The sequence below is a fragment of the Cetorhinus maximus genome, chromosome 6, assembly GCF_964194155.1.
Source record: "Cetorhinus maximus chromosome 6, sCetMax3.hap1.1, whole genome shotgun sequence".
NCBI classification, from domain to species: domain Eukaryota; kingdom Metazoa; phylum Chordata; class Chondrichthyes; order Lamniformes; family Cetorhinidae; genus Cetorhinus; species Cetorhinus maximus.
In genome coordinates this window covers 18337482-18357554 of record NC_135884.1, presented here as the reverse complement: position 1 = coordinate 18357554, position 20073 = coordinate 18337482, and the positions used below count along the sequence as shown (strand labels likewise).

The 20073-nt window shown below is 41.8% G+C and overlaps 1 protein-coding gene across 1 annotated transcript in view; it reads left to right on the top strand.

Moving 5' to 3' along the window:
* The first annotated feature begins 7304 nt into the window (after nucleotides 1-7304).
* LOC144681591 (coiled-coil domain-containing protein 3-like) overlaps nucleotides 7305-20073 on the top strand; it is a 32244-nt gene continuing 19475 nt past the window's right edge. Inside the window, exon 1 of the mRNA XM_078543313.1 lies at nucleotides 7305-8011. Coding sequence (XP_078399439.1) covers nucleotides 7656-8011 — 356 coding nt within the window. The 5' untranslated portion in view covers nucleotides 7305-7655. The remainder of the gene's footprint in view (nucleotides 8012-20073) is intronic.

Genomic DNA, 20073 nt, shown 5'->3' with positions numbered 1-20073 from the left:
CTGGCATGAGGGGCTGGAAAATTCCAGCCTGTGTTTCTGCACTGCATGGCTTCTCAAGTATACCCTTTGTAGCTTTGCAGGAAGAAGACAATGCGGCATCCATACGATTTTTATGGGGAATTGCACTATATGAGGTCATGCTTGCCATGATGAAGAGAGGTTGAGACATTTATGCCTTTAAGAGAAATGGCCTTGAAAACTAGCAGGAGGAGGAAAAGTCAGTTGACGCAATGGCTTTGAGTAAATAAGGCTATTGAGTGTTTGCAGAGATTGTCCTTAGCAGAAGTTGTTTTTCTTAGATGGCTAGGAGCTGGCCAAGAAAGACGTTATAAGGTAAATAGGTGAATGAGTCTGTATGAATGGTCGAGAATATGCCTTGGTACCAGAGCCTTGATAATCCACCACCCTTGTGAGGTTATTGATCCTCTTTCAGTCCTATGTGTATTCTTGAGGCATTACCACCTGGTTCAAGCATGGACAAAAGAGCTGAACTCTCAAGGTGAGGTGAGGTGAGAGTGACTGCCCTTGACATCAAGGCCACATTTAACCGAGTGTGGCATCAAGGAGCCCTAGCAAAACTGGAGTCAATGGGAATCAGGGAAAACTCTCCACTGGTTGAAATCATACCTGGCACAAAGGAAGATGGTCATGGTTGTTGGAGGTCAATCATCTCAGTTCCAGGACATCACTGCAGAAGTTCCTCAGGACAGTGTCCTTCAGCTGCTTCATTAATGACCTTCCTTCCACCATAAGGTCAGAAGTGGACATGTTTGCTGTTAATTGCACAATGTTCAGCACCATTCATGTCTCCTCAGATACTGAAGCAGTCCATGTCCAATTACAGCAAGACCTGGACAATATCCAGGCTTGGGCTGACGAGTGGCAAGTAACATTTGTGCCGCACAAGTACCAGGCAATGACCATCTCCAGCAACAGAGAATCTAACCATTGCCCCTTGACTTTCAATGGCATTACCATCACTGAATCCCCCCACTATCAGGAATCCTGCGACGAGTAACCCACCTCCTGATTCCCCAAAGCCTGTCCACCCTCTACAAGGCACAAGTCAGGAGTGTGAGGGAATACTTCCCACTTGCTTGGATGAGTGCAGCTTCCACAACATTTAAGAAGCTGGACGCTGTCCAGGACAAAGGAGCCCACTTGATTGGCACCACATCCACAAACATTCACTCCCTCCACCATCAACGCACAGTAGCAGCAGTATGTACCATCTACAAGATGCACTGCTGGAATTCACCAAGGCTCCTTAGACAGCACCTCCCAAACCCATGGCCACTACCATCTAGAAGGACAAGGGCAGCAGATAGATGGGAACACCAGCACCTGGAAGTTCCCCTCCAAGTCACTCACTGTCCTGGAAATATATCATCGTTCCTTCACTGTCACTGGGTCAAAATCCTGGAACTCCCTTTCTAACAGCACTGTGGGTGTGCCTACACCACATGGACTACAGCAGTTCAAGAAGGCAGCTCACCACCATCTTCTCAAGGGCAATTAGGGATGAGAAATAAAAGCTAGCAAAGCCCACATCCCCTGAATGAATAAAAATAAATAAATAAACAAAGGCTGCTTGACCGCATCTGCCACCTCCCTCCAGACATGAGTCTCTTATGGGACCTTCTGCTCTCAGTGATCAGCAGACATTCCTTCCTGGCCTTCGCCTCCACCAGCAGCATCTTTAAAGACACATCAGAAATTCCAGCTGCTGAAACTTCAAGGTTGCTGCTCATTCGCCATCTTACTGAGATGGAAGTTTGCCCTTTAATTGACCACAGCACCAGAACTAGATTTCCTTCTCGGCAGTGGTAAGACAATAAAAAGTGGTTTTCTAGCGTCCAAGCTGTCCTACATCGTGAATGAGGAGAAAATTGCAGTCGGCAAGCTCATACTGGCAGATGTGAGGATTGTCCACTGCAAACCCACCAACAACAGAAAAACCAAATGGGAGGGTAATTGGAGCAGGATTGTTTGGCCAATATCTGTATTCCAAAATGACAATTATTTCTTGTGACCACCCAAAACCCGGCAACTCTTGAATACACATTGCAGCATGAAGAAAATCCTGACAATCATGTAATGTTGTGGTGTTGCTTCCATTAGTTTATCTTGATGTCAAGTAGCAAAGGATCCCTCCAAACCCAGCCCACAGATTGAAGAAAAATCCAACACCTGATCTGGCAGAAGATTAAATCCCCAATTATATTCGGTGGGAGTTTTGTAATGTTCCAATTTCACGAGAGACAGGAGATCACTTCAGGAATTGTGCTTGACTAATATATACACTTTAACCAGAATAATTCACCTTAAAATAATTCTGCTTTAAGTCCTTCATACATTGTTCCATTGTGAATTGATTAGAATTAATTAATTAATAATGCCACTCCTGTTTCTTGAACTAAAATGTTTCATTGAATTAAAAGTGCAGTGAAGTTGCCCTATCCAGGATTTCTTAAGGTTCAAGGACTCCTCATCTATTTAGGCCTCCCTTAAAAAAATTACCCAGTCTCATTGAATTAAATATCACAAAGTGTTAAAGCATGTGACTGGATTTCAGGAAGCCAATTCAGCAAGGGTTTTACCCATACATTTTAGGAAATTTAAATAATGAAATTTTTATGAAGTAACAACGTTACTCGTAATTTTTAACTTTAGATCTTTCTGTGCTGTGGGGCATAAACTACTTAAACTGTATAACCAACTGAGTTGTCAATAGTGTATTCCTGAAACATCCTTCCTGCACATGTAGTAGAAAGGATTAGAGGGTTATGCTGATAGGGCTAAATGAAGAGAGATGGAAGAAGGTTTATGTGAAGCATAAAGTATGGACCAGTTTCTGTGCTGCACACTCTATGCAATGTAAGGTGAATGTGCACTAATAATATGAGCCTGAAAGTGAGACAAGATAGTCCATGAATCAAATGACGATTTGTTGATTAAAATGTCCATTCTATTTTATTTCAGTACTTTGACATCATGAACCATTGGATTCGCCAGACCTTGTCTGTTCTAAGAAATTAAGCAGAGTCAGATCTAGTTTGTACTTGCTTAGGACACTGTAAGCTTTGCCTGTGGCCACACTATTTTGCTTGTGTCGGATCTCTGAACGTAATCAGATTCAGGCCTGGTCAGTACTAATCCTGACTAATTATGTTTGTGAATATTAAATGCAACAGCCTTTATTCCTTCAACCTAATGTGACAACTGTAATCGAACTGAATGTTTAATTTGGACAAACCATCTGTCATTATTAGTAGTGTCACTTTGTTCCGCAGGAAGGGGGAAGATTTTATAGATGCTTCTGGTGGCACTGGCGAAGGCATAGTTCCAACAACAATTTTTAATTAATTACAACAACAGCAAGAACAACTTGCATTTGTCTGGTGCTTTTAACGTAGTAAAATGTTCCAAAATGCTTCACAAGAACATGAAAAATTTGACACCAAGCCACATAAGAAGATACTAGGACAGATCATCAACAGCTGGCAAAAGTGCTCGGCTAAGGTGCATCTCAAAGGAAGGGAGAAAGGTAGGGAGGTGAAGAGGTTTAGAGAGGGAATCCCAGAATTTAGGGCCCAGGCAGCTGAAAGGACAGTCGCCAATGGTGGAGCACTTAAATTCAGGGATACGCAAGAGATCAGAATTGGAGGAGCACAGGGATTTTGGAGGGTTGTAGTGCTGGAGGAAGTTATAGAGATAGGGAGGAGAAAGATCAAGAAGGGATTTGGAAACACAGATGTGAATTGTAAAATTGAGGCATCTCCATATCGGGAGAAAATGTGGGTCAGCAGGCACAGGGACGTTGGGTCAATTTGGCTTGTTCACTAGACTGTACAAAGCAGGAAACAATGGTGCTACAACCATTTACTGCCCCCCCCCCACCCCCACCCCAATACATTCATAATCCCGTCGGGGGGTTGTACAGGGGTGGGAGGGGGTGGGCGCAAACCCAATCGGCGCCGCCGATCGGTTCTGCGCTGCCATTTTACGTGGGCGGGCCAATTAAGGCCTGCTCATTGTGACGCTCGCCCGGAAGTGCTGTGCACTCCTTGTGCGGGCGGTGGGGGGTATTCCCTGAGTGGTTCCCTGCACTGTTTCACACATGCACGTGCCTCAGGGGGATTTGTTTGTGTTAAACTTTCAAATAAAGGATTTTTAAACTTTTGAAACATGTCCCCTCATGTGACAGTGTCACTTGAGTTGGGACTTGTTAATGACGTTTTGGAAAAAATTTTACTGATTTTTTTAACCACTTCATGAAATCTCATCCCGCCCGTGGATGAGGTTCCATGAAAAATGTGAAGGCCGCCTGGGCTCTTCGCCTGCCCGCTAACCTTATTTAATTTAAGCTCATTTAATTATTTAAATTAGTTTTTAACAGGCCTATTAAGGCCTTTGACAGTTCGGCGGGCACGCAACTGACAATCTAAATGATGCGCGGTGACATCGGGGCGCACTCCTGACATCACCACACGTCATTTTACGTGTCGGCGAGAGGGCCCCGAGGGGAAAATGCTGCCCATAGAAAAGTTACGATGCAGAAAGAGGCCATTCAGCCCAATGTGTCTGTGCCAACAAACCTTAGGCAATTACTTCTGATTATTTCCACTTCTTCCTGTGTTGCAAATTGAAAGAATTGTCTTCCTGAGTACACTCAAAACAACCATTTTATTTCTTCAAATGATTGACTTTAACAGATCTTTATCTGGTATAAACTAAGAGCTGACAAGAAAGCAGAGTAATTAAATTGAAAGTGAATGACCCGCAAGGCGAGATTGAGAGTAATCAATTGGGAAAGCTTAGAATGAGCAAATGGGTCAAAGTGTCTCCTAATGACTCTATGAGTTTTAACAGTGAGTAAATGTACTTTGCCTCTGAGGAGACTGCTCATTGCAGATTAATTATCTCTTAATGGCTTCATGTTTATTGGTTCAAGTGGCATAATCCTTCAGTACACAGCTTTGGCATGCTGGTAACGAGTTACAGAAAGCTTTGGAAATGTCATTTATGTAGCAATTATATGTCTCTCAGAAACACCTCAAAAATGCCACATAGAATTAATTACATTATACAGCGTGGTGCTGTTGTGTGTTAAAAGTACAGCAGCCATTTTGAGTACAGCAAATTCCTACAAATAACAATGATATAAATAAACAGTTAATCTTTCTGGTGATGTTGGTTGAACAAGGAATTTTGGCCAGGAGAAAACTGTCTATGCTTCGTTGAATAGTGCCATGGGATCTTTAATATTCACTTGTATCACACAGATACTCTGTTTGATGTTTCACCTACAAGATGGCACCATTGAAAATTTAGCACTTGGGCAACACTGCATTTAAGTGTCACCCTAGATTATGTGCTACAATCCGGGAGCAGAATTGAACCTACAACCTTTGACCCTGAGTCAAACTGACACTGTGACCTTACTCCAGCTCTGTCGTGTTAGATTTCAGGTGGATCCAAGTTGGAAATGTTCCTTGGGATGGAATCTGTTGCATCCCCACCTCCCAGTCATTTTTCAGGGGGAAGCCCAGTGAGCTGCAAAGCATTCTCCCATATGTGGGTAGGGACATGCAAATTAATTTAAAATGAGGGAAACATGAACTCCACTATGCTTGGCAGTGCATGCATTCTTTGAATTCTGAGGACACAGTGTGCATATTAGGCCCCAATGGACAATGTTTAAATAGTAGTGGAGGGAGTATAGGACTTTATCCTGGGACAGCACCGTGTAGTCACTCTGGCATCATTAATAATCAGTGTTAAGAGGACAGTTTTCCATGCAACTTTCAGAAACACGCCTGATAAGACGAAAGCAAGAATGGCCTTATCCATTTGGCAAAGTTCTTCTTAAAATCAAATTGTTTTTCCAAGTGATCATTTTGATTAGTGCAGACTTTAAACTGTGCCATGTGTGCATTAGGTGTGATTATGGTAAACATGATATTTACCTTCACCACTGAAGGTGGATGGAGCTAATGTTTTCACCCCTACTAGTCTGTTTGTCTGTAAACAATATATCTCAAAAACTAATGAACAGGTTTCAACGAAGCTTTGCACACAGATAGGATATGGCCCAAGGAAGAACTGCTTAGTTTTTGGCAAAGATGTAGATCTGGATACAGACCTTGGAATTTTTTTAAAGATCCATTAACATTGGGAGATGGAATGAATAGACTTTTTTTTAGAATGTTGTGGGTTGTTTTATTTAGAATGTTGTTGATTGTTTTAGAACGTTGTGGATTGTCCCAGCTGCTGTGGTGGAATTTGTCACAGCTGTCAAAATGTGAGCAGAGTTTTCAGAGCAGGTTGTTGGGTATGGATTGGCCTGAAGCCTCCTCAATGAGATGGAAGCTCTTCATAAAAAGATTTCTTTCCTCATCTGTGTAGTTACAGAACATCAACTAGGCAGAGAAAAGCCTCAGGGAAGAGCAGCATAAATATGACAATGTTGAGTCAACACAGCATGGCAGAGGTATGCGCTCTACTGAGTTACCCTTTCAATTTGTTGTGGATGCATCTGGCAGACAAGAGGGCATCTCCCACCTTGGATTGTGGCCCTTTATCTTTATCTCAGAAATACTGACCAATTACATTGTAGATCATGAGGAATAATGTGGATGAAAGATGGTGAAATGTCAGCAATCCAAGCCTATCAGGTTGGGATTGGGACAAAGCAATCACGAGTCGTGTCATTAAACGGATGACACTCGTTTTGTTTACGTATTTCTGACTGTAAAATAACGTGTGAATTGCAACCACAATAAGGACTGAGGCACTGGGGCGACCTGAACTCCAGGTGAAAGGATATGAAGCTTCATGACGATCACGTGTTAAAATTCGAAAACAAAATCCACTGCCCTAATGATCTTGCTCATTTTCCATCGGCTCATAGATTGGAAATAACCAAAATATAAATTAAAGCAGAAAACTGAAAATGTGCATGTCCAAAATATTATAACCTGCCTCTTTCCCTTTGCAGACACGGGCTGGCTGCTGTCTTTGGAGCATTTTCTGTGTTTATTTCTGATCTCCCAAAGTTGCATCGCTTCCCCTTTTTCATGTTGAACATCCGAGATGTTTGTTTATATGCAGACATCCAAGAGGGGGGCTTTGAAGAAGTAAATCCCTTTGATAAAATCCAAATAAGAATCCCAAACAAAAAAAAACTAGCTGAATCCAGCCATTAGAAGCTCAAACAGTCCATAATAACACGAGCCTTTCATGCAACCCTGAAAGCCCATGAGAAGAGCGCCAGGATTTGAACGCGCGCCAGTGGCTGGTACGGGTGCGCTGTCGCTTTAAGAAAATGTTGGCGACTCAAACCCCTTGAAAACTGATCTTGCTTCTGTGAGGTTTTTTTTTAAGGATTTACATTCAGTGCCTGGTGACAGATTAGCCACAAAAATCACACAAATCCGGCAACCCACACGGACCTCGTTTAATGGGATTCTATATGCATTTCGTAAAGTTATTTTAAAGGATGCAAATTGGCTGCAGAGGACAGTGAAGAAAGAAGCAAGGAAAGATTGTGCAAGCTGGTAAGGGTTTAAACGATTCCCACTCACTCGACAGACTATTATTTTTTTTTACCATCTGAAGACGACTCTCCATTACTGGATTGGGACTGTGGTAGAATGAGGTGGGTCATCCCAATCTTGCTACTGACCGCCCTGGGAGGAGGCTGGGGCTGTCAGCTACCCCACGACTGGAGACCACAAAGTGAGCCGTGCCGAGCTGAGCTGGCCGAAATCATCATCTACGCGAAGGTGCTGGCTGTCTACAAGGACACTTACAGCGTCTATAACTACCTGCCCTGGCAATATGACACCGACCTCTTCTACTCAGCAGAGGTCGAGCTGCTGTGTGACCAGGCCTGGGGCAGTATGCTGGAGATGCCAGCAGGAGCCAGATTTAACTTGACTGGACTGGGATATTTCCCTTGTCACTCTTACACAGTCATGGAAAACAACACCTACTATTTCTTTGTCAGGTAAGATTAGCTGAGGCAGTGTGGAGTTAGGGAATGGGAGGGGGGTGGAGGAGGGAGGGAGTGGGGGTTGGTCTGGGCGGCCAATAGTTCACAACAAGAAGGATCTTACACTCTCTCTCGCACTGAGTGCATTTCTCAGTCCCAGCGCCTAGGAGCAGATTGACCCCATTTGCACACAGATGTACATCCAACCTGTTCCCCTCACATTCAGACGTGTTCTGCAGTGCTGCTCAAACCTTCCTGCATGGTAACATAAAACGTCACGATCCCCTCAAATGGATGGGCATCTTTTGGACAGATCTGTCTGCACCCTAACTGTGGGGTAAAACGCTTGATTCTCGGATACTTTTCCATTGGGTGGGAAGTGAGGCCAGTGCATGAACAGTAACTTCAGGGAGCGCCCGACTTACCACTTTGCCTTCACGCTTTCAATAACCAAAACTCTTGTTCAAATTCTATTCGTCTGCATGTGGGGGTTCTGCTGGTTGTCTTCTTCCGTCGGGAAAGCCGGTCCAGTGCCAGTGGCAGCAATCTAACTTCGAACAATCTGTCTCCCGCCATAGTGGTGGATGGTCTTAGCTATTTCTGCAAACATTTATTACAGAAATGAGGTCCATTTTGGGATGGGGAAGGGGGGGGGAGACATGATTTGGAGGTTATAACCTAAGTTGGTTGGAGATAGGGGGATGATGGTGAACGTTCTTATTAACATCCGATGGCGTTGCTGCCCTTTAATGCATTAGGTACAAATATTTCCGGGCAAATAATATAGTGATTAAAGTGACTCAGGTAATAAGGTGGAGACTTAGATATTTCTGCTCAGTTGATGAAGGGGAGAGGTTTTCTCTCCCCCCCCCGCCCCCCCAAATCATATAAAGGAGAGGACGTTTTCTGTCCAACAAATTCCTCGCCATCGGAGAGACATTTCAGTCTGATGGAGAAAGAATGTCCCTTTGCCATCGCTTCGAGATGGGGACGCTTCCAATTTACCTTGCGGAGTACATGCTTCTAGTTTTCGGATTGGGATGGAAATGTACCCGTCTGTCTGATGAAAGCACTTTGGTCCATCAAACGCAGATGCCCCCCCCCCACCACCACCTCTATCTGATGGGGATTTTTCTGCTCATCAGACCGAGATGTTTATATTTGATGCAGATGTTTCGCTACATCAGGCGCAGGCGCTTCTGTTTATCTGATGGAGATGTTTATATCTGGTAGAAACGATTTTGTTGATCAGACACAGATGCTTCTGTCCATCAGATGCAACAGTTTCTGTCTACCTGATGGAGATGTCCTAGTCTATCTGATGGAGATATTCTAGTCTATCTGATGGAGATGTTTCTATCTGATGCAGATGTTTCAATCTGATGCAGATGCTCCAGTTCATCAGAAACATATATCCCCAGCTGCTGCAGATGTTTCTGTCAATGAGATGGACATTTTTCTGATATGTTTGCCCATCAGATGCAGTTATTTCTATCTCTCTAATGGAGAAGTTCCAGTCTGTATAATGCAGATGCCTCTCTCACATTGAGACACTTTTTGTCTATATAATGGTGATGGGACATTTTTGCCCACCTGGAAATAAATGGAATTGGGAGAGGTTTCTGTCCATCTGATGGCATTAAGGTTGTTTTGGGAGTCACTTGCCTTTAAGTAGGTCCGACTATGATTGGCAATAAAACAGGCACTGGATTTTGTCAGAATAAGCTCAGAGATGAATTGAACAGTCATTTAGAAAGTGACAAGTCAAACTATTATTGAGAAATTCATTTGAAAAATAATGGTGTTGAGTTGATATGTTCCAGTGGTGAATCTCTCCATAACAAGTGTAACTGAATCCAATCATAGGTGTGGCAGATTACAGGAAAGAATCTGCAAAAACAGTTATCAAAAGTCTTTTTGATGGTTTTCTTTCCTCTAGTTTTCAAACAACAGGAGAAATGAAATGGAAAGTTCAAAGTGGCCTCTGAAGACAGCTTTCTTTCACATGAAAATTAAATCATTATTGGTATTGTAATAAAAAAACTTTGATATGATTTAAGCCCAGCCACAATTAGAGATTGGCAAGTGAGAGTGTGAACAGTTTGCATGATTAGAATGTGCTCCTGCCTGGCACTGGTCTCCCTATTATTGCCAAGCATACATGCCATCCCATTGTGGAAGTTAGTGATGCTCTCAGGCTGCCACACCTTAGTAATTAAAACCAAGTTTTCCTTTAAAAAGAAGTATTCCTTCATTGGATGTGGGTGTCACTGGCAAAAACCTGCATTTATTGTTCATTCTTAATTGCCCTTGAGAATGTGGTGATGTGCTGCCTTCCTGAACCACTGCCGTCAGTGTGGTGAAGGTACTGGCACAATGCTGTTAGGCCAGGCATCCATGGTTTTGACTCAGTAATGATGAAGGAACAACAATATATTTCCAAGTCAGGGTGTTTGCGACTTGGAGGGGAATTTGCAGGTCATGATGTCCCATGCACCAGCTGCCCTTGTCCTTCTAGGTGGTAGGGGTCATGGGTTTGAAAGATGCTGTTGAAGGAATCTTGGTGAGTTGCTGCAGTGGATCTTGTAGATGGTACACACTGCAGCCGCAATGCACTGGTGGTGGAGGGAGTGATTGTTTAAGGTGGTGGATGGGGTGCTGATTAAAAGACTTCATTTGTCCTGGATGGTGACGTGCTTCTTGAGTACTGTTGAAGCCACACTCATCCAAGCAAGTGAGGAGTATTCCATCACATTCCTGACTTGTTGGTGCTGGAAATGCTTTGGGGAGTCAGGAGGTGACCCACTAAACACAGAATTCCCAGCCTCTGACTCGCTCTTTCAGCCACGTTAAAGTTCTAGTCAGCAATGATCCCAAACTGTTGATGGCGGGGATTCAATGATGATAATGCTACTGAATGTCAAGGGGAGGTGATGGTCATTGCTCGTACTTGTGTATGTTACTTGTCACTTGCTCCCCAAAAGCCTGAGTGTTGTTCAGGTCTTGCTGCAGACGGGCATGGATTGCTTCATTATCTGACAAATGCAAATAGAACTGAACACTGCAATCAACACCGAACATTCCCACTTCTGACTTTATGATGGAGGTATAGTCATTGGTGAAACAGCTGAAGATGGTTGAGTTTAGAACACTGTCCTAAGGAACTCCAGCAGCAATGTACTGGACTTGTTAATATACTCCCAATGAAGGAGGCACTTATTCACCCAGCTGCCAGCTGGCATGAATCCTCTGTGCAGTTATTATCATTTTAATAACACTCTTTAAAATTCAGGCTAATTGTTTAGTAAAACAAACAAGATATCTCAGAAATTAAAGCTCCCCCTGAGAGGATTTGGCTTGGTTTAAAGGGGGAAAATGCAGTAGAGTATGTTCGTTTGGGGGTTTCAATGAGACATGTATTTAGCATAATGCTGTATTTCAATTATACACAGATATTAACACTGTTGTATGGTTTTAGTTTGCAATATGTAAAAAAGCTCTCGACTGTCTTTCAGTCGACACTGCCAGCCTGTTTTCAAAGGATTTCACCATCAAAACTGTGGGTTCATATATTAAAACAAGATTAAAGGGTATTAAAGCATACTATCTCAACCCTCACCAAGTTTAGTTCGCCGTGCAAGGAAAGCAAAACTCATATTGGCAACATTCTTCCATTTTAAAGTCAGTCTCCCAGGTTTGTATTGCTTTTACAAATCATTTCCTTTCAGAATACTGCAATTTATATCAACATACAAAACAACCTAAGAAACCAGAAAAAGCCAAGCAAATGTTTCCAAAAGAGCAACTCAAAAGTTGCTCTGAGTGTAACCCTACATTGGTCCAGAATTTACTGTAACCAGTGAACAAACAGTGCCCACGTTTTGCTAGGCTTGCCCTTGCGCAGTTAGTTTCTGTACTCAGGTACAGAAAGTAAAATAAAGGAGAAAGAAAGATAGAATGGATTAAAAGAGATAAAGAAGACAGTCAGCAAGAGAAAAAATAAAAACAATTTAAAAAACTCCTACAATGCACAGCTGAAGGAATGAGACTCCATGTTTGTAAATTGTAATTTTCAATGGCAGAGAGGTTGTTTGATAGTAATTAAGACATATCACATCATTAAAAAAGTGACTTGGATTGAAATGGACAAGCCCTAACTTTCTGTGGTGTGTTTAGTCAATATATATGGCACAAGTGCAGGAACTTTATGTCATTCATTATATTTGAATGGGGAGTCAGATGATGAGATACCTTTTACATGCAGTTTAAAGCAGAGCAACTGACCTTGGACAACTTGTGGATTTTCACATTTAACTGCCTATCTGCACTTACTTAAGTTGCTGTCTGATTTGCACATAAATAATGGCGAGCACAGTTATCTTCACTGTCACAGTAAATTCTGGCCTAATATTTAATTGCATTGAAAGTGCAGTGGGATACCAGCTACTCATAACTTAAGATGCTTATGCAACAGAGATTGTGGCAAAATCTTCAGAGAATTTTGCTCATTTCATGCAGAGAAATTGTTCTTAATATGTATTGGTATTCTGCTGCTAAACCTGATTGTTAAGTTGTTTGATTCTCCTCCTTCAGTTCAAATTTATGCTGCCCTCCCTGCATCATGTTGCATTCTCCTCCTTTCCCCTCTAGTTCATGACAGCCACTCTTCACCCTTCTGACCTTAAGCTGCTGACAACCACATGAAAAGCCTATCATGCTTTTCGAGACCCAAGGTCTTTTGCAGAAGGAACACTGAATACAAAGCATAAAGTAGAACCAAAACTGTGATGTGATGAAAGAGATGGTAGAAGGGAAAGATTTTGTGGAGACTTTTGACGGTGGGGCAAACGCATAAGAAACCTTAGTAAGAAGAGTAGTGGTGTTGATGGGATTTTGGAATGGAGATTGCAAAGTTAGGGTGTATACAGGACATGGGGAGATTCAAAGCCAAATGATATGTTATATTGGTCAGGGAATTAGCAGAGGTTGTTAGAAGTAGGTGTATGCAAAAAATGAGGCAGAATTTCGACTTTGGGTGCAATAGGTGATCCAGGCACAATTTGCAGCCAAAGCTGTGTTAGTTTTGAGAAATGTGTTTTTTCCTCAAATGTATATACCCGACTTAAAATCTACCATGAACCAGCACAATCGGGCAGTGTTTTAGAACATATTTTTTAAATTACGTTTTTCTTTAAAATATATTCCTTGTTATATTTAAAAGCGGTAACTTGGTGCAGTGAGATTAATACTGAAAATGAGTTTATCACAAAAAATAAGTATCTCAATCGGTGTCTAGTCCACCACCTACTAGTAACCATTTTTAAAAATAACTGAAAATGACTTTAAAAATATATACAGAACCCTTTGCTAGTTATATTGGAATACAGTAATCAATTTCATATACACACACAAAAGCTTCAAGTGTGTGGCTATTACTGTCCTTGTGCTGGGAAGAACCAGCTTAATTTTACTGCCTTACTGAGGGCCTGCAAACAAGTGCAATGAATGCAAGCTCCCAATAGTGATTAATTTGATTTGTATGTGTGTAATTTAAAAAATACATTCTAATGCACTACCTGATTGTGCTGGTTCATGGTAGATTTTACTTGGGTATATACATTTGAGGAAAAAGCACGTTTCTCAAAACTAATGCAATTATGGCTGCAAATTGTGCCTGGATCACCGATTGCATCCAAAGTCGAAATTCTAGCCCATTCTTTGCACACCCTTGCCTCTAACAACCTCCACTAATGGGTGTGGGTGTGGCCAGTTTTGTAGGCAGGGCCTACATCCTAGAGCAATGTTTTTTAAACTTGAACAAAAGAATTCACCAATTTTAGGTGAATTGCACTGAAAAACCAGCACAACTGAGCAGAAACTCCAGGCTAATGTGTTTATTAATAATCGCTAACAATCATGTGAATCAGCAATTGCAACAGCACTTCATCTTCTGTCTCTCTCACTCTCTCATATCTACAGAAACGTCTGAGTTTTACTTTAGATGCCTACACATCCCCATCCTTTTCCTCAGGGATGGGAATAGCCACAGCCCCAGCTTATTACAGAAATACTGCTCCACATTTATTAGACAAGCTAGGAATTGGAACATCAGTCGAGTGGTACATGACATGTCTGTCTGAGACTAACTCAACTCAGAGTCCAGACTTGAAATGTTAAGTTTTCTTTACTATACAGACTGGCCTGCTATTTCCAGTCTTTACTGCTTTTACAACTATAAAAAGTTTACACCAGTGCCAAAATGATTTAATAATGCGAAACAAGACTAGCATCGCTAAATCCATTCTTCACAACACTCCCAGACTTGTAACAATTCACCAGCTTATTATTCTAACAACATAACACTATATTGCCAAATCAGATTGCTTTGCAATATCAAGCTGATATCAAGCAATCAGTGAAGAACCTCTCCATGAACTTATAACCAGGTAGTGCTAATTGTTGTCATATTGATATTAACTGCATAATATTTCTAAGTAGAATGTTAATTAATAAGAACAATTATGCAACATGATTACTTGCATCTTCAAAAGATAATTGCAAGGCTCAAATCACAATTCCAATATAACAATACCAGAGGGAGACAAGGTGATATTGCACATGAGGTCACTTTGGAGAGCATAAAGTGAGTTTGAAACAAATTATTTGCAGCACTCAGCATTATTATTTGAAAATTGAAGTAATTATTTCCATATGCTCTAAAAAGCATCTTTTTTGGTTATTTCTAAAAACTATCGCAGTCCCCCCTCAAACAAATACCATTATATAATGCACTCAAATTGCATTGAGTGAACCCTACTTATCAACAAATTATGTTTTCATGCTTTTATAGTAATACTGTAATTCCTGTTTATTTTGAACAATGCAGCCAACTTTTTAGAATTAACTGTCTCCTTGTTTTAATAAAATATCCCAACAGATTTGGTCAAATTTTGCTTCATAACATATCATCAATCATGCAGTGAGACCACTGGGAAGAGTATAGAGCATTAATCACACAATGAGACCACCCACCAATACCATCAATCACGCAGCAAAACTGCTGGATAGGACATAGTGCACAAAACAACATTAAATTACTTAATAATCATACATTATTTATGACTCCATTGAGTCCGTTGTATGACATATATTTGTTCACTATTAATATCACTAGAGAGCATAGAAGAATACAAGGCAGTATGGATCACGATGTTCCAAAAACTGTGGAGGGAATTTTGAGAAGCAAGGAGAATTGGGTTAGGGTACTCAGTTAAAGAACCTCAGCAAAGGCTGCTGAAGCTGTCATTGGATTCCTGACCTGCTACAGCTCTCACCGATTCAGCAGGGACCATCAGCTGAAAATTCCATCCAGGACCTTTCAGTTATCTGTGTTTACATGATCAGGATAATTTGCAAAGGATCTATTTGTTATCTGCATACTGGATGGTTTAGCACTCTTCTCAAATGGCCACAAATTTAATGTAGACCAGAACGTACACAATTTAAAGCATCTAAAATATTTACTTGCAATTCAATGCAATTAGAAACCACAAAACAATTAGGATTAAGGATGGGGTTGTTTAAGTGCCAAGATGCCATTTCAGAGAATTTGGCCTTCTTTAACTAGTGTGGTGCGAATAGGTATTAAAGAGAATCTGGATATCTCTAGGACCTTATTACACAACCTTAGCTTCATGAATTATAATATGGAAAAGAAGGGGGTTGGTCTCAAGCCATCAATGTTTTTTGCTTTAGGCTCAGACTAACATTTCTTATCTGAATGTTGCAACAACCAGCTATTTAAAAAACTATTAAACATACACAGTTCAATTAGGATAGAAACTTGGAAAGGGTAGGCCTGTCCCCTACAGAAACTGATTAGTATCTTTCTCTATGCTTCCCTGAAGCGAGAACAGCGTTTTCCGCTAATTTTCCACTCTGAAGAAAAAAGAACTTACATTTATATAGCATGTTTCACATTTCTGGACATCCCGAAATGCATTGGAACAGATTAATTTACTTTTGAAGTGTAATTATTATTGTTATGCAGACAAACACAGAAATGGGCATATATATGCCAATATGCATAAGGCAAGGTCACAGAAATAGCAAGTGAATGAATGGCCAAATAACCTGATTCTGATGAGAAAAGAATGTTGCCTAGGATATCAGAAGAATACTCTGCCCTACTTCGAATAGTGGCATGGAATCTTTTACAGCCACCTAAAAAAGCAGATAGGGCCTCAGTTTATCATCTCGTCTGCAAGATAGCATTTCTGACTTTGCAGCACTCATTCAATACTGCACTGGAACATCTTACTAGAACTGGAGCTTGAACTCATAGCCTTCTGTTCAGAAATAAGAATTCTATTAACCGACCAAGCTTACATTAGTAGACTTCCTCCTTGTGCATCAAGTGCTGCACATTGGTAGGTCATTAGTAAGCCACTGTTAGAATATTTGCTTCTATTTTGGGTGCCACACAATGAAGATTGTGCAGAAGAGGTTCATTGAGATTATAACCTGGCAACAAAAGTTAATATTACTTCTGAAAACTGAATATTTTCCAGTATTTTTATTTTCTATTTCAGGTTCCCAACATCTGCAGCGTTTTATTTTTTGTGTTAATATTACCTTGCCCAATTTTAAATAAGCACAGAACATTTTGTGGCCCTCAGTAAGTAGAAGTAGCAATTGTCCAACCTCTTTAGAAAACCTGACAATTGTTTCTACCCCATCCCCATTCTGGAGATACTGGCTGCTTCTTCCTCTTCCTCCTTCCTTCCTGTGAAAACTTCTTAAAAGCAATTTCTGTCCTTCCACCTGCCCTGTTACTCCTCTTAGAAACTAAGGGCAGAATTGTTCCAGACTTGCACTAAGTGCGGTAGTGGGCAGGAAAAATGACTTTTTACCCTCTGGCCACAATGGCGGGTTTTCGTGCCGTATCGTCACAATCCCGCCTCATTAATCATGCATTCCCAGGAAACATGCTGTTTCGCTGGTGGGCGGCCTCCAATTCACTCATCACATTGTCATCTCGCCACGTCCTCATGCTGGGCGCCATATTTAAAGTGCAGCCATGTGCACACCCCTCAGTGCTTCCAGCCCAGGACAGCTGCACAGAAGACATGGTCCAAAAGGCAAGAAGGCTGCAGCCCCCAGTTCAGTGATGCATCCCAGGGATGTCTTCTGGATACCATTGGCGTCCGCCGCGATTCCCTTTACCCCCGCTCTGGCCGCAGGAGACCCATCAGTGTCACCACTCCAGCTTGGGAGGCGGTCGCATTAGTGGTCAGTGCCAACACTGCACAGAAGATGTTCGCCATCCAGTGCAGAAAGAGGATGAATGATCTGATTCGTGCTGCCAGGGTAAGGCAACCATCTCATCATTCTAAACTCACACACACACAAGGCCATCACACATCCACTGGCATCTCACTCACTGCCAGCTCAAGGGACATCACCACTCACTCTCTCTCACACACAACCTCACATCTCCATCTGGATTCATCTCCTCTGGAGACTGCCTCCTCAGCCCTCACCCTCTTGAAGCTACTTGCACATATCAACATGTGTCCCCACACGCACCCTGGGATACTCCAGCAATGCCTTAGCCCTGTAGTCTCTTCCCTTGCCTGAGGCCACTTTTCCCCCTTCCCTAAGCAAGCCATAGTCCTGCAGCCATTGAAAAGCCATCCCTGCCTTATGGCTGGTCTCGTAAGTAGAGACCTGCCCATAAGCCCCCCTAAAAGTGATGTATTGTTGCCTGTGAAGCCTGGTGTTGATGACCGCAAGTGCTGCCCAAAGCAAGGTAGGCAAACAAACCTCAAAGTCCTGAGCAAAGTGCAGCTCGCCAGGTGCACATCACTTATGTTCAGTTGTGAAACATGTGCCCAGATGATCCAGCGTGGGGGGTGATTCTGGTGAGCTGGGCTTATAATAATATGCAGATGTATTACAGTGAAGTTCCTGGCATGTGGCGGTGGGAAATGTGGCCCGCCATTGATGGGCAGAGTGGACAATTGCAAACTGCTTTCACAACGTGGCGAAACCGATTTTTGGCCTCCCTGCCATGTTGTCTGCTCGCACCCGCTATGAAGCCCAATGCCAGCGGGCACGGAAAATTCCGCCCTAAGCTGACTGGTTCGTGGAAATAAAAGTGTCAAATTCTGAGGTCATTACAAGACAATCCAGGTTTTTCTGGTGTTTTGAGAATCATATTCCACTATTCCATTTGTTTGTAACTGGTTCACAAACCATTGGTTCATGGTGCCCAGAGTAGTCAAATTCTATTTTTTGTACATTCTGTATGATCACAGCCGGTGTTAATTGTTGCACAAACCAAATCCCAGAGGGAAACTTGGCTTATGGGCCACAACCTTTTTTTTTTGTATTCTGATAATGAGAAGAAGATGTACTAAGCTCAGCAGTAAAAGGTCCAGTAACACTTTTGGGCTTTTAAAAATGAAAAGTAAAAGTTTTATTTTAAAAAGAAAACTTAAGCACACAAGATTACAATTACACAATTAAGGTTAGTCTTACAAAACATTCCCCCAAAAACCATCTACTTGGTCAAACCCACAAGTAAACCCCTTCCAGGCAACACTCCCTTATAGATATTAGCTATAAAAGAAATCCAGTAAATTACACAAGGCAAATTTCTGTAGCTTCGATAAAGGTGTACCATATGACCTTTACCCTCTTCCACTTTGTGGTGGAATTCACTTGAGAATAAAACTGCTTGCTGCAGTCCAAGGCTTTTCTGGCTGGACTGGATGGGTGATTCAAACTGCATCTACCTCCAGCCCAGCGCTCCAACTATCTCAACCGCTCAAACAGCTCCAGCTATCTCCAGCCATCTCTAGCTCAACAGCTATCCACAGTAACTCTAATATACCTTTTTCCCTTTCATCTTTCTATTGTTCTCACACCCTTTTGAAACTCAAACACTTCCAAATATAAGACCTTTTTTGTCCATCTTGTCTCTGCTTTTGGGTCAATAAAATATCATATCCCCACTACTTGTTTACCTATGAACTCCTGCAAGATGTAAACATTTTCCTTAGTACCTCTGACTCCCCTTTGATATTCAAACAAACTCTCAACTTACCTAAAAATGCAAATGTTAGATCTAACCTATTTACATGTACCTCAACTTAACACCTCTATACTTTTCATGTTCCCCAGACAACCTGACTCCTATCAAACTATTTCCCAGCCTAATTAACTCACACACACAAACACAGACCTAGCTTCCTTTACAAAATAACACAATGCTCCCTAAAATATTTTTTAAAATAACATCCATTCTCACGATATGTGAAAAGTAATGTTGCAGACAGGAGGGGGATTAATTTAAACAGCCCTGATTTCTACACTCACTAACCATCTGTAAACAAAAAGGTGTTTTTGATTTCTGATTTCCCCATTTATAAGTGGCGGCGTGTTTTTCTCAGCCCTTCAGTTTGGAGTGATCCAATCCTCTATTAATAACCCCACAGAAAACTTGAGATAGGGTAAAATCAGAGGTTTGTTTATTTTACACAGAAACAAATGTGGGAAAGGGGTTTCTCAATGTCTGCCCCTTTTTGCACTCATGCAGTAAAAGACGGCTAAGGGAAAGAAAGGGGTACAGGACCAGGCCACTATAATAATGAGTGATGTTTCACGTGAGTCCAGAGTCCAGGATCAAAACTTCAGTGGTGTATTCCTTCAGAGGTTAGCAGGCTGAAATGTTGCAGGATGATCCATCTTTCCAGAAGCAAGGACTTCCTTGATGGAAGAAGGCACATAGAGATGAATGAGTCTTATAGGCACTGATACAGGAGTTCCAATATTCCAGTAGTACATAGTGTAGATGAGGGCCAGGCAATTTTAAACCTGGATAGAGCTCTTTCTGCTGCTAACTGTTTGATGATATATGGCAGACAGAGGCAGGCTGCATGCCTGGAGTCCTGCTTCTCTTCTGAGGTCAAACAGTGACTGAAGATAAAATTCAAAAGCTGTATAATTAAAGGAATTCAGACAGCTCAAGTTTCGGTCATGTGACAGAGTAGTTTCTGGTTGAGATATTCAGG